The following is a 14,993-nucleotide window of genomic DNA, read 5'->3' on the forward strand; positions in this document are numbered from 1 at the left end:
ACAATGTTTGCTTCTCAAACCGGACGAAATATTCACCACACGGAGGGGCGTTACGCTTTGTTCCAAGGCAACGCCGAACGCTAAGCGCGTGGGTGTATAGTAATTCTACCCCTAAGGAGGCAAGTCTAGATTAGCGGACATAACAGACAACCTGATAAAATTTCCTAGTTTAACAAGCGTGGTTTCTTTGCCTTCAGTGCACATTGAATCATGTAACATTGGACCATTGTGTGTACTATGGATTTTTTTTGTGAATTCTAAATGTATACCCAACCACTGATTGAAGCGTAACAGTTATGTTTGTATTAAGTGCTGTAATTTTTCACGTGATGGCTTATGCTTGATATGACCACAGATTTTTACAAGCAGTTGAAATTTGTTCGTATATGCTGTGTTTCCGGTACTCCTGACTTGAAACGCTTCACTGTAGAGTATATCTAGACAAGGTCTAGGTATTTTGTATTGTGAAGCGTTTCAAGTTGAATGCTTTTGTTGATCAACTTCGTCAGTTTTGGAGTGGAAGTGTGGTGCGATGTCTTGGCATCATGTCTCATCACAACCTGTACTCGTTAACGCCAATATGACGCTGCGGTGATGACATCGGTTGAGATCATGTTCTACTCGTGCAAGAAAAATGTCCGCACTTGTAACTTTTCGACGCAGCAAAACATAGCTGTACTGCCATTAGCGGTCGATTCTTCAGCTCTCTCCCCAATCAAAATGTCTGCGAAGAAATATTTGTATAAGAATTCCAGTGTCTAATTGAGGAAATACGGTAAGCAGCCTTAGTGGTTTAATGGCACCCACTTCTTACGGATCATAATGTCAGCTAACTGATAAACTGGTATCTCAAGGCCAATAAATTCGGACAAACTGAACTGTTAACTACCGGACTGTCAGACAGTGACATGTAAACTGTCTTACTTACTGTCACACAGCGACACGTCAACTGCTTTACTTACTGCCTGATAGTGACATCAGCTGCCTTAATTACTGTCAGACAGCGACTTGTTAAGTCAGTCAGTGACATGTCAAGTGTCCTACTTACTGTCAGACAGTGGCATGTCAGCTGAAGTATTTACTGTCAGACAGTGACATGTCAACTATTATACTCACTCGAGAACGACGTATCAAGTGCATAAAGTAGTGTCATACAGCGAAATGTCAACTGCCATACTCACTTTTAGACAACGACATGTCAACTGCAGTAATTACTGTAATATAGCGACAGGTCAACTGCCATACTTGCTTGCTTACTTACTGTCAGACACTTACTTGCCAACTGCCATACTTAGTGCCAGATTGCAACATGTTAACTACCTTACGCACTGTCAATCAGCGACATGTCAACTGTCATATCTTTTGCCACTGTGTGGAGTAACAGTGCCGTGTCAACTGCCATACTTACTATCTGACAGCGACATGTCAACTGCCTTAATTACTGTCAGATAGTAGCATGTCAACTGCATTACTTACAGCCAAACAGCGACATGTCAACAGCCTTAATCACTGTTAGACAGCGACATGCAAACTGTCATACTTACCTTCATACTGCGACATGTCAAACAACTTAACACCAGACAGAGACATTTGAACTACATTAATTACTTATATACAGTGACATGTCAACTGCCATAGTTACTGCCACACAGACACATGTTAACTGTCATACAGCGACGTGGCAACTGCCTTACTACGAGATGGTCTCACATTTAAACTGCCTTAATAACTGCCATACAGTGACATGCCAAATGCTTTTATTACAGTCTGACAGCAACGTGTCAGTTGCCTTACTTACTGTTGTACAGCCACATATGAACTGTCTTACTTACTGTCACAGAGTGACATGACAAATTCCTTACTTACTCTCAGGCAGCGACATGTCAACTGCTTTACTTACTGTCAGACAGTGACGTGCCAGCTGCCTTACTTAATGTCAGATAGTGACTTCTCTCCTGCCTTACTTACTGTCAGATAGTAACATGTCGCCTGCCTTACTTCCTGTCAGACAGCGACATGTCAACTGCCATATTTAGTTTCTGAAAAAGCTTACTACTGGCTATGGTTTACTGTCGTACCCGGTGTGTACAGGTTTTCGTATAGAATTGCACACTTGTTCTTGTATTCATGTAACCTTGGCAGGATTATGCATGTGCTGTAAGTGCAAGGGCATTTGATTAGTTTTAAGTTGTTTAAGGCCCTTTATTAATTACATGTATGTAAAGGATTTGGGGGCTCAAAGCACCGGTGCCATAACACCAGTTTTTCAGCCAATCCCCAGGGGCTAGGTTGTCACGGACAGGGGCAAGAGGGAGCGTGGTCACGGATAGGAGCAACAGCGAGTTGGGACCCGTCTCTCTGCCTCCTCTGTCAAGGTGACAACAAGCCATTTCCTCCTGAGGATTGTAGTTCAGATATCACCTCGACTGCAGTCGGGATTTACCTTTCATCTCACTGTATAATTATTACTGTCTTTATTGTGATTCCATTGCCCCATATTCCTCCTTTCACAGATTAACAGGTAATACTTCATGGTTCAAACCGATATATTGTACTTAATTTGGTTGTTTTAGTTATTTTTGTGAGTCCTTCAGTAATTATTGCGTTAGGCTTCGTTAATATTTCTAGTATATACCAACTTTTAAATGTTATTTGGGATATGGGAACGGGATGAACTTGTCGCAGCATCGTATATGATGATGTGAAATAAACACTGAAGTGTGGACTTTTTGAACAAGGCAGCTCAAGACACGGATAACTCACGTATAATGTGCTGATGGCTGCTGCATACACAGACAGTCAGACTTTGAGTGCACCGCAAACCTGGGTATAGTATGCAGTGCCAGTAGCTCTCACCTGCTTCCGGAGATTCCTGATATTTTAAGACAGGCGTTGCCGTAATGGCATCGCTCTTGAATGCATCACTGAGAGTGATGTAACTAACATACACAGGGGTTGCCATGTAAGAGGCAAAACACACTGGAGGAAAAGATTTTCATTTGCTTTAAGCATTCCATATAGAATACAGATATATCATAGGCTGTAATTACATAACAGAGATGTAAACGTACTTGGTGTAAGTTCGTAATTTTGTTAAAAAAAACAAAAAATGGGAGGAAGCAAGTGACAGCTGTATGGACAGGTTACAAACGCCACAACTACATGTGCACATCTCAGCTATATACATTTGGTGTTTCACCAGAATCCCTTTCAAAAGGTACGTATTTTATAGCTCACAGAAAAGAATAGCTCCGTTGTGCACGTATGTGTGTGATAAATGACATCTGTTACAGGCATATATACTGTAGATATTTACAGAAACTGACATGTACAATTACATACAAAATATCAGTTGCATTGATTTCTCTACTGCCTAGTGTTCGTATACGGTATTTAAATTTTGATACTTTTGTTATACTAGACTGACAACTAGTCTCCGAAATGAACATATCTTGCAGAAAAAGATGCTCATAGTAGATACAAAAGGAATCAATATAATGAAAAGAAGCGCTGAAACTTTCTTCATTTTCAGATGCTGTGGAAATCTAGACTTGCCACATTGTCTAGACTTGCATTGGCTTTCTTGGATATATTTGCTTCAGGGTCTGCACGACAGACGATTGCTAAACTATTCTTTGTGATTGATTTTTTTTCTGTAACGAGCTGTAGCCTATTGTTACCCAGCACATATTGCTATTTCATACAGCAGAAGTCAGAGTGCTCTCCTGATTGTTGTAAAAGTGAATTCACTCACTCACTCTGCAACGCTTCAATCAGTAATCGTAATGTCCCAGTCTATTTGCTATCTTTATTTGCTAATGTGATGGAAGGAACCTGGAAATGAACAAAAACAGAGCTATGACTTTAACAGACGATTTATACGCTTTCGTTTAAACTGAGCAGGACTCCCAGTCACAATGCGGGATAGAATAGTGTGTTTGATGAAAGTCATATTTATTGATATTTTCCAATGGATTGAACATGCAAAATTTATATTTGAAGTCTGGTGAGTGAACAACTTGCCTGAAAAGACTCTGCCCAAGTCACAAACACTGTTGACGAATCATTTCAATGTTTCGTTTCTTTATCGCCTGCCACAGATATTTTACGTCTGTTTCCTTAGGTCCACGGACGAATTTTCAGAAATCTGAAACTTTCGACTGTTTTGTTTATATTTTCGCTTAGTAAGTTATATAAAGCTCCTCATCCGATGTTTCTGAGATTTTAAACCCCAAAACTCGCAAACACCCTCGAACTAATCTATAACTTGATAAGAGTGTGAGAACCTAAACCGAATCGTCGCTCTATATGTAATAGCTGAGACAAGTTGAGATAGTTTAATAAGGGTGTGAGAATCTACGCCGAAACATCGCTCTATGTAACAAACAAGCTAAGATAGCTTGATATGGGTGTGAGAATCTACACCGAAACGTCTCTCTACACGATAAACAAATATACTGAGTCAAAAAAGAAACTTCACAAAATGTAATTTTTAAAAATAATGAATTATAGTTTTTCTCTGATGGTACATGTATGTATCCGAAATGGGATCCCTACCTTTCGACTCTAGAAAAACGTTAGCAAAACCCACTCACACAGATCTCAGCAATGAAATAATAACAATTTAACCATCTTACTATCTCTTGTTCTTTTATAGTGCCCTGACGAAAGAATGTGAAGTTTCTGGTTTGACTCAGTATAGTTATCGTAAGGTCGCAGGATTCATTTTTGACTCACCAAATTTAAGAAAACTATGGTTATTCAGTACTACCCATATTGTTAACAGAGTCTGGTTTCCCTCGGTGAATAAATAGCATGACATGGTGACATGATGGCTGTTTGGTGGGTCTGCGTTAATATTCATACCAAGTTCTATCTATGCTATAAGCCTCCTTGCTCGAAACGCTTTAGCAAAGAGATCCAGGTAGATCGTGAGAGCAATTTCCGCATATGACGTTTTAACTGTTTTATATTTGATTATTTTATAAATGGCATTTTCGAGATGACGTTACATTTTCTGTGTCATAAATAAATATACGTGGAACACACAAGAGAAAAATCACTTTGACACGTGCTCTTGAAACTGACCGAGGAAGACCGGGGTGTATTAAGGCCAGTGGTGTCGTATACAACCAGTGAAGAAGCTGGGCTTTCTTCAATAATCTCCCAAACCCGTTTTTGAGTTTGTGTGATGCAACGTCTTCATGTACACTGAGACCGACGATACGTAACTGATTAATGATTCTGTAGTATTACATAATTCTGTCTTCTTGGCGAAAGTACAGAGACCGCTCAACCATAGATTTCATCGAGAGCCATAGATTTGATGACTGCGTAATATACCTTACGTCACCTTATCCTGTGTTGTACCTGTCAGTAACCGTTACGACATTTAAACGATCACTGTTGTATTTTGTTTGTAGAGGATACAGTGTAGTGAATGTAAGCTTAATAAATATTTCACTTCGAATAATATTAAGTTGATCTAAAAATTACTGTAAAATGTCAGACGGATCTTACTGTATCTTGCACTTAAGAATGTAAGACAAACGACACTCACACACACGCATATATTACATACATGGTGACAGTGTGAAAGTGGCGAAGTTCAGCAGTGTAGAATGTACGTGTGTGCGTGTATCTACCAAATAATGACCATCACAAATACAGTTGTGTAAAGAAAGTAACTATTTAGAGTCACTATTTTGTGGACCTTTTACTCATAAATAGATAGATGCATGCATTGAGAACAGTATGTATTCACGTGTCTGGGTAACCGTTCTCAAATTTGTTTGAATTTAGAATCAGGCTTTACCTTTTTATCACGACCCAGTGTCTCAGCTATCAAACACCACGCACATGCCAGTTAAGCCACAACAGATATTCAACTTATCCATTACGTATGAAAAGAAGTAACGGATGTTGAAACACTTTCACAAAACGCAGAACCGTCAAGAGCATTATTTTGTTATGTACTGGAACCGCAAGGAACCGTTTCTAAAACGTCTGTAATCTCTGACACCGAATATCGGCATTTTGAAATATATATAACCACACTTCGTCATCACACTAATCTCTAGCTGCAATGCCAACCTAGTTCAATATGAAAGTGAAACACCTCTCTAGATTATAGTCAAGAGACACCCTGGCACATCGACTTTGACGGGTTTTTTTCTGTTATTTACAGGTATTAAGCGTTTGAGCTTTTGTTGTGGGAATTAATCAATATTCCATAAGATATGTTGGAGTGTATGGGCTATGCGGCCTTGATGACACACACGTATGGCCACATGATCAGTGAATGGCGGTGAATGGGAGCTGGGGGTTTGATCCCCGTTATACGATGAAATCCCTTATTATCCTGTAATAGCTCAGCAGACAACGTACCCTGTCGCAGTGTCGCATGGCACTTGAGTAGACTATTATAAATGGCATTTGTCCATCCAGTATTATAAGCATACATCTTGTCGCCTGTTTCAGTATGATTCATGTTTACATACATTTGTGTAGATAGATGAATAGTTTTCAACAACAACAATAACAACACCAAAGGCATCATGCCATGCAAATGTCACTAAAATTAGTTGTTAAATGGTGACCCAGAATCCGAGACACATAACGAGACACTGAAAGATAAGGAGAGTGACGTGGAATTGTTTAATGACGAGGTCAGTATGTTTGAAGTACAAACCGCAACAAGCAACAATAGACAGTCATTACCTCGATGGACCCGACAGATCCTCTTTTATATCGGGACATCACACTGACCACGTCAACATACATACAAGCTATATTGCAGCATTCTGAACAGAGGGCTGTAGGCGTGAACAGAAAGTAACGGTACATTACATGATTCTCATGACGGTTTCAGACGGAATAGGTCGTTTATCGTAGGAGCAAAAAAATCGGAGAAGAAAATCAACATTTGTTGTGCTTATAGATTTTAGTACAGGAAGGCTTTCGATTGCCTCAATGGGACAATATTACAGCATAGAATAGCAACGGGAGGTAATGGGAGCTAATTCTTGCATACAGATGCATATTGTGGATGGCGCGGGAATGTATTTCAGTTGGTTTATTTAACTTCACGGTTCAATGCCTATCGTTGTTTATAACAAAGATGTCTGTTGTCTCCCATACTTTTTCTTCTTTTTACTGATGATGTATTTCATACCCTCAATAATCCTAACATTGATGTAAAATTAATATAGATACTGTACATATAACAGCTTTTTACTTAAGCTGACGACCTAGCCCCGATAGCAGAAAATGAAGTCTATAATCTGAACATTTTGTTAGATGTTTTACATAAACGGTGCTTTACAAGTAAATTGGAGGTAAACATTGATAAATCCAAAATTTTCCATTTTAGAACACTCGTCTACTGGGCAAAGAAAGTATGCTTTCATTGTTGGAGAGCAAGTTTTAAGCCCAGTAACTAGTTATAATTATCTAGGTTTGTAGTTAAGTGAGTTTTTAGATTTTTTCTGTAATGACACGTGCAGCAGCTAAATCGGCAAACAGAGTTTGTTCATCTCCAAGTTGAAAGATATTGGTGGTATGCACTGCCAAGCCTATTTCAGACTCTATGATAGTATGGTGTGGTCTGTTTTACGTAAGCTATGGGACAGGTATTTGGGGCAACTAAAATGTATCAGCAGTAAATTCTGTTCATCAAAGTTCCATACTTGTTTTCATAGGTCCTGGAAAGTTCGCACAACACGTTGGAATAGTTTGCAGTTGGGGATAAAATGGCGTGTGTTCCCCTTGTTCTACAGTCGTCCTATATCGTTAGAAACTGGCGTTGATTCCACACCATGGAAGGTGGATTAAGTAAATATGTTTCATGAGGGCTAACAGATGTGTTGAGATTGGAATCAAGATCCCCCCTGTTGACAATACTTTTTAGACGCACCTGTTAATGTTCATTAATCGTCTCTTGGTTGTTTTGTTGAGAATGTTATCATGAATGAATATACCAAATCTTGATATGACCAGTTATCTAAACAGGAAGGATGAACTTGACACAACACTCTTCGGTTGTTTGGAAAATATAAGAAGTGTTATTCTACAGAAAGTTGTAGTTTAATGCATATCTGCATTAGCAAGTGATTACTGGTCGTTATGAAAATATTCTTTTAGAATCTAGAAAATGTTTAAATCTGATAATGATGTTGAAGATCAATATTGGCATATATTATGAAAATATTCTTAAATCTGATAATGATGTTGAAGATCAATATTGGCATATATTGTTTCTATAATGCCTAGGAAGATGAATACCATGTTTGGCTTATTTGTGACTGTTATGGAAACCATATATATACCCAACTATTGTCAACTTCTAACCGTGTATTTATTGAAAATACTACGGTGTTTGTCTATCATGCAGTTTTGAAGAGAAATCCACTCTGCTATTGAGCGTTGAATGTAGTTGTACTATGGTATGGGCCTGTGGCCTTCAGTTCTGACTATAAGCTGACTAATTGATGTATCGTTTCACTACATATTTATATGACATCGATCAGGGTATTAGTTGTAAATGGTTGTGATAACTTACGTCCAGATTTCTTAAAATATGAACCTGACATCGAAATATTATATTTTATGTTAAAAACCAATGCTAATCTTTATCATGTTTGGCCAACATCTGCCTATTAATCTTCAAAAGGAGGAAATCACTGTCATATGCTAAATAATGCTCTGATAATTTGTATTTTGCTTTGTCCCTCATTTTCTTCTTCTGAGAGATTCTATACATTTTCCATGTTTAAATATTTGGAAATATTACTTGAATGAACAGAAGTGAGACGTAGATGACATATAATCTACGTATCTGTGTGCAAATCTTTCCGTATCTGGTGTTCATGACCATGCATGCGCGCGTCTTCTAACAACAAAATGACAAGGGCAGTTTGTAACAGTACATTATTTAATATGATAAACATATAAATCCAGATTATTGCATATACAGTCGTACGGCCAGTTAATATATGTTTCGTGATGGCATGTTTTACAGCTTCAGTAAAATGCAAACATAAATTCTCATATACCATAATCATCCTCTTATGTCTCTTTCAAAGATATTGTTCAAGCAAAGTAATGTGTAAATAATCTAGTGACGGCGAGAGTCTTGTCATCCGTTTTGGGATTCAAGTCCTCATCGGCAAGGGTTGTAGTAATGGCGAGTGGGTCATGTGCACTCCAACAGGTACTGATGTTGCTTGATTTGGTTCCTGAGACACATCCCCAAAATTCGAGGATATATCGAGGTCACTGTTTGTGTCTTGGTCTCTCAGACCTTCAAATACACTTGTATAGCTAGGAGGCAGACTTACAGCTGAAATCTCACTTCCAGACATCCTCCATGTAGATGGTTCACTTGGCTCGCACTTAGGATGAGCTCGTGATGTGGAGGTTCCAAATACTGATGCAACACGTTCAGGGCTTGGTGATGGTCCTGTCTGAAGTAACAGTGATTCTTCATAAGTTGGTAGTTTCGATGCAGGTATAAATACAATCTGAGACCCATCCGGCATGTGTTGGTACAAAACCTGACTGGGCATGCGACCAAATGTTGACTGAGGCATTGGGGGTAGAACGACGTTCCGAACAGGAAATTCACGTCTTTGATGACCTGGCGTGGACGTAGCCTGGTTGTGTAGCCGGGACATGTTCTCAACAATCTGTCTGTATTGTTTGTGGGTCTGGTGACGCTTGTGAAGCCACCGTAGTAGACCTGTGATAACAACGGCGCAGGAGACTATGACACCAATAGCTGTAACGAAATACACACCGGTGTGACTCTCCTCGTCAGAGTCAGCCGTTGAAGCGATGTTATTTGCCTTGAATTTCTTTTCGGAACACAAAGAACTGCGATCTGAAATTTTGACACATGATAATAAAACCGTAAGAACCCTTGTTCACAGTAATACTAATGAAATAACTGCAAATATACTAAACTGAACCTGATACACTTATCGATGGTCATGTTTTTAAACACATCCTTGTTTTGTCCCTGTACTAAAATGGAAGTCGTGGATCAAGTTCATCAGTTTATCGTTGACGATAGTTTACAGCTTGTAGCATGCTTGCAACACATAATCTCTCACGTGTGTGTACTACAACAACTAGGATGTACTTAGTAACATTTACACGTAGACTTGAACAGTATGGAATATTATAATTGTAGCTATAGAATGCGAAATTCTACATGAAGTTGTACGTCTCAGGGTTCCGGAATTTAAATAATTTCGGTTCAACCCATCCCACGCAAACGCCCTGGATGAAGCAAGTCTGTAATGTCCATCTAATCTCACAGTTCACCTAAGCCCCTTACCTAGTTAACGGGAAATGTTTGTGTCTCTATTCAACATAGAAATTCAGTTTATCATATCAACAATACTTACTTGTATCGGGGACGCCTTCAATCAGGCAACGGATACCATAGGTGCTGTTCCCACATCTAGCTTTGCATGTGTAAATTCCTTTGACCGTGTCACCAAAAGACAAAATCTCCAGATGTGATTTATTGTTGTTTAGTTCTGAGGTCACCCTGTAGGTTGGGTCATCGTGTGGCGGGGTTAGGTGGCGGTCAGACCCGTGCGACCACCATATCTTGGAACATGTTTCCTGTCTGATGTGATGAGTAACAGCACAGTGCAGCACGGCCTCCCAGTGATCTCGTACTCTAAAGTCATCTTCATGCACTTGCATCAGCACCACAGTTTCTGAATAGACAAATCACCCGTCAATAGCTATTGCACAATTGTAAAGATGACAGTTGTGTAGACAGAGTCACTATGCAGTTCGTGTACTCAGGTTGATTGCGCATGATTCTGTCAATCCGAAAACAAATTCCATTTAGATATGCTTTATACGTACATTGAAAAGCAGAAACTAAACTTCGGTTTTGAAAACCGTTTTAATGACCAGTTCGTATTACCTAGCAAAGTATCGAGGAAAGCAATATCCCGTATTTAAGATACATTCAGTTTTCGAGTTGATGCAGTATAACAGGGGGAGGTAAAAATGACCCTTCCTTGATTACGCCAGCTGATTACTGAATACGTTAAACAATGTCAGGCTGCGACAGTCATATCTAATGACAGCCATGTGTTATGGTATCCAGCCTGGTTAGTGTTACTGGCTGACAGTCGGTGAATTGTCTAATGTCTCTCATTGATGATCGGAGGCAATGACATGCTAGAGGCCAAGTTCTGTACAACTAGTGCGTCGTTGATATACATTAATATAAGCGTTTTGTTAAAGTCTGGGTCATATATAGTTTACCCTAGTTTAATTGATAGTTATTGTATTGGTTAGTGATTGTTTGAATGGTCTGGAGTTCGGTGAGAGAGAGAGAGAGAGAGAGAGAGAGAGAGAGAGAGAGAGAGAGAGAGAGAGAGAGAGAGAGAGAGAGAGAGAGAGAGAGAGAGAGAGAGAGAGAGAGAGAGAGAGAGAGAGAGAGAGAGAGAGAGAGAGATGATTACTTCATTGTACTCCGTATTATATCCAATCCGCCTGTAAGTTGTTATTCCAAATTGAATGTATATATTCGCCCAGTGGGTAGCTTTTGTTACAACCCTCCTTAAAATCTCGCCTGAGGGAAGACTGACCATTAAGTGCCCAGTCGAGGAGCCGGGACTGGACAGGTAGAGCAGACTACTATTACCTCTTCCGTGAGGTTTCATACTGCATGTGTCCAACGGACAGGGGGTTGATTGAAACCGACGATGTGCATAGCATGGATGCCGGGGTCTCATTACTCACACGTCCTGGTGACTGGTGAAATAGACATCACAACACATTACATGCTCCGTGTCTGACTGCAGCGGCTAGTTACTTCTATCTGAATTTCACCAAGCTATGGGTTACATTGTAGCAATGTACTGATAATGTACGATAAACCATGGTGTAGCTCCATGGCAAACACAGTATACACGGTCTGTGGGGTTTACTGCTTAATAGGGATACAGCAGTACACGGCGTCAGCTTCCCATGAGTAGGTGAAAGGGGTCGGGGCTCTGGATACGGTGGTTTGGGGTGGGTGGTGTTGTGTTAATGCCTAGGTGGAGTCAGGTCCGGGTCATGTTATATTGTGCTGGTGCCGGAACACTCATCATAGGCAACGCGTTACTTTAATCAGCACATTGTTGAAATAATTATGCTTCACGTACTTTTGATGTTAAATGATACGGTTGAAGGTTTCCCTTGATAAATACGCCTGAAGGAAATACCGAATATCGCATATCATTCAAAGAATATAACGGAATTAAACGTCCATGTGTCATGTGTCATTTCGGTGATGAAATAATGTGATACTTACATCATGAAAAAATACACAAAAACAGTTAGACTGATTTATCATCTGCGTCACATGGAATTGTCATTCAAACCAAAAACGTTTACGTTTACAAGAAAAAAGTCCTATGAGATCTCAGTCATGAAGGAAATACATTACTTACCCAGAGAATACGAGTATCTGATTAGTACCATCATCAGAAGATATGTGAGTTTTGTCTCCATTGCCTGGTCTATATGCAAGTGAAGTTGGGTTTCTCGACTTTAGTTTGTGCCTCATCGAGGCCTGGGCTGTTTCGTCACCCATCAGCGCACATGTATCCCCTGCAACCACCGCCGCAGGACATTCTGTTGGTCACCTGATTATGTGGTGTCCATTGCATGTACATTTCGTCCTTGCTGAAGTTTGACATGTGTGACCTACTTCTATGTGACGAGGGCGCCCAGCATGACAGCAGTCAGAATACATGGAAGGTTTGCAGTCTAAGCCGGCGCAAGATGATGGTGCCTCTGTGTTACCGACAGACAACAATGTGAAGAAAAACGAACTGCGGGACTGACTGGCGGCACATCACTGCCGCTTTACTGACTTAACATTCAATAAAACACCAATACATACTTTGTAGCATGGGATGTTCATTTCATGCCCCCGTAAGAACATTAATTAATTGTGATTGGCACTGCACACTAAAGTAACAAAGGTCCACTTCAGTATAACAGTAGGTGTGTTGGCTTACATCACCAACACAAAGTATTTAGCTGTGTGTGGATATGTGTGTGTGCGAGCGTGCGTGCGCGCTCATGCGTGCGTGTGTAACAATGACAGCACCTCTTTCTTCAGTCATCAATTCACCTACTCGCCCAGACTTTGTTTTCCGTTTCTCGTGATTAGATTTAAAGCAAACTGGAAGCACTATAAGCAGTGATTGTATCACGAAGTACTAGTTGGATGTAGCAGGCGTCGTTGTAATAAGTAGTTGTTTTAGGTAGTAGCTGCAGAGGTAGTTGTAGCAGTAGTTGTTTAAGACTAGTAGCTTTGTCGTAGCTTAACATAGAACCTGTTCTTGTAGTTTTATACATCAATATGACAGCACGGAATTAGAAAGACATAGAAATAAAATGCATGTGTAAGTTGTTGTAAATTGTGACAACCTTGTGCACAGACAATTACTTAAAGACGTCAAACGGAATTAACATGTACGCTTGTCGCCACATTAGAAATGGGAAACTACCAGTAGTACATGCCATAGGATTGCGAAGCTTCGGAGTCCCAGACTATTGGGTACATTCATCTCAGCAGAATATCTCGTTTATGGGATCGGCACACACAGGTGTGATCGCCTGAGATGTGGTCACTGACCTCACCCAAGATTACTACATCCTGGCCATCTGGGTCATCGACATCCCACTGCCACCAGGACTAGAGGACATGTATCTGGTATGGGGAGGGCCGGTATAGGAACTAACAATCATCTGGGTCATCGACATTCCACTGCCACCAGGACTAGAGGACATGTATCTGGTATGGGGAGGGCCGGTATAGGAACTAACAATCATCTGGGTCATCGACATTCCACTGCCACCAGGACTAGAGGACATGTATCTGGTATGGGGAGGGCCGGTATAGGAACTAACAATCATCTGGGTCATCGACATTCCACTGCCACCAAGACTAGAGGACATGTATCTGGTATGGGGAGGGCCGGTATAGGAGCTAACAATCATCTGGGTCATCGACATTCCACTGCCACCAGGACTAGAGGACATGTATCTGGTATGGGGAGGGCCGGTATAGGAGCTAACAATCATCTGGGTCATCGACATTCCACTGCCACCAGGACTAGAGGACATGTATCTGGTATGGGGAGGGCCGGTATAGGAACTAACAATCATCTGGGTCATCGACATTCCACTGCCACCAGGACTAGAGGACATGTATCTGGTATGGGGAGGGCCGGTATAGGAGCTAACAATCATCTGGGTCATCGACATTCCACTGCCACCAGGACTAGAGGACATGTATCTGGTATGGGGAGGGCCGGTATAGGAACTAACAATCATCTGGGTCATCGACATTCCACTGCCACCAAGACTAGAGGACATGTATCTGGTATGGGGAGGGCCGGTATAGGAGCTAACAATCATCTGGGTCATCGACATTCCACTGTGCGTGTATGTGTATGTATGTACCGAAACGTATTGTTGGTTTTAGACAAGAAACAGCCTAAAAGAACATAAGGAAATGTACGGAATCTAATAAATATGTACATGTTTAAATCACTCATCAACTGTAGAAAATCTGCCTAATTGGAAACCTCTGAACTACACTATATATTACAGGTTATAGTGTTAGACAATATTGATGCAGTTATACAGTGAACAAAAAGGCATACTGTGGGTTTCTCCCTCCCTTAAAACATGATAAACATTCCTATAAATATATCCTTCCTTCAGAAGTACAAGACAGCATGTGCATTTAAAATGAGCCTGACGATAAGCTGCGGTTTGCTTGGCCAGCCGGTGAACCAATAGAAATGACTGTGCGCTGGAGCAAGGAGCGTTGTAAGCGCGAAGTGTTATTATCAACAGGTGAGACTGAGAGTGTCTCAGCACATTTAAGTCAGTCCAACATCGTTGCATACAAGGGGTAGGGTTAGGGTTAGGGTTAGGGTAAAACTTTTTTTTCACGA

The 14,993-nt window shown here is 40.6% G+C and overlaps 1 protein-coding gene across 1 annotated transcript; it reads right to left on the bottom strand.

Moving 5' to 3' along the window:
* Window positions 1-13,677: 13,677 nt before the first annotated feature.
* LOC137260782 (peroxisomal membrane protein PEX13-like) lies at window positions 13,678-14,463 on the bottom strand. The gene has a single exon (XM_067798352.1). The coding sequence runs from the start codon at window positions 14,461-14,463 to the stop codon at window positions 13,678-13,680; it is 786 nt and encodes a 261-aa protein (XP_067654453.1).
* Between the last annotated feature and the right edge of the window lie 530 nt (window positions 14,464-14,993).

Source organism: Haliotis asinina, chromosome 14, assembly GCF_037392515.1.
Source record: "Haliotis asinina isolate JCU_RB_2024 chromosome 14, JCU_Hal_asi_v2, whole genome shotgun sequence".
NCBI lineage: Eukaryota > Metazoa > Mollusca > Gastropoda > Lepetellida > Haliotidae > Haliotis > Haliotis asinina.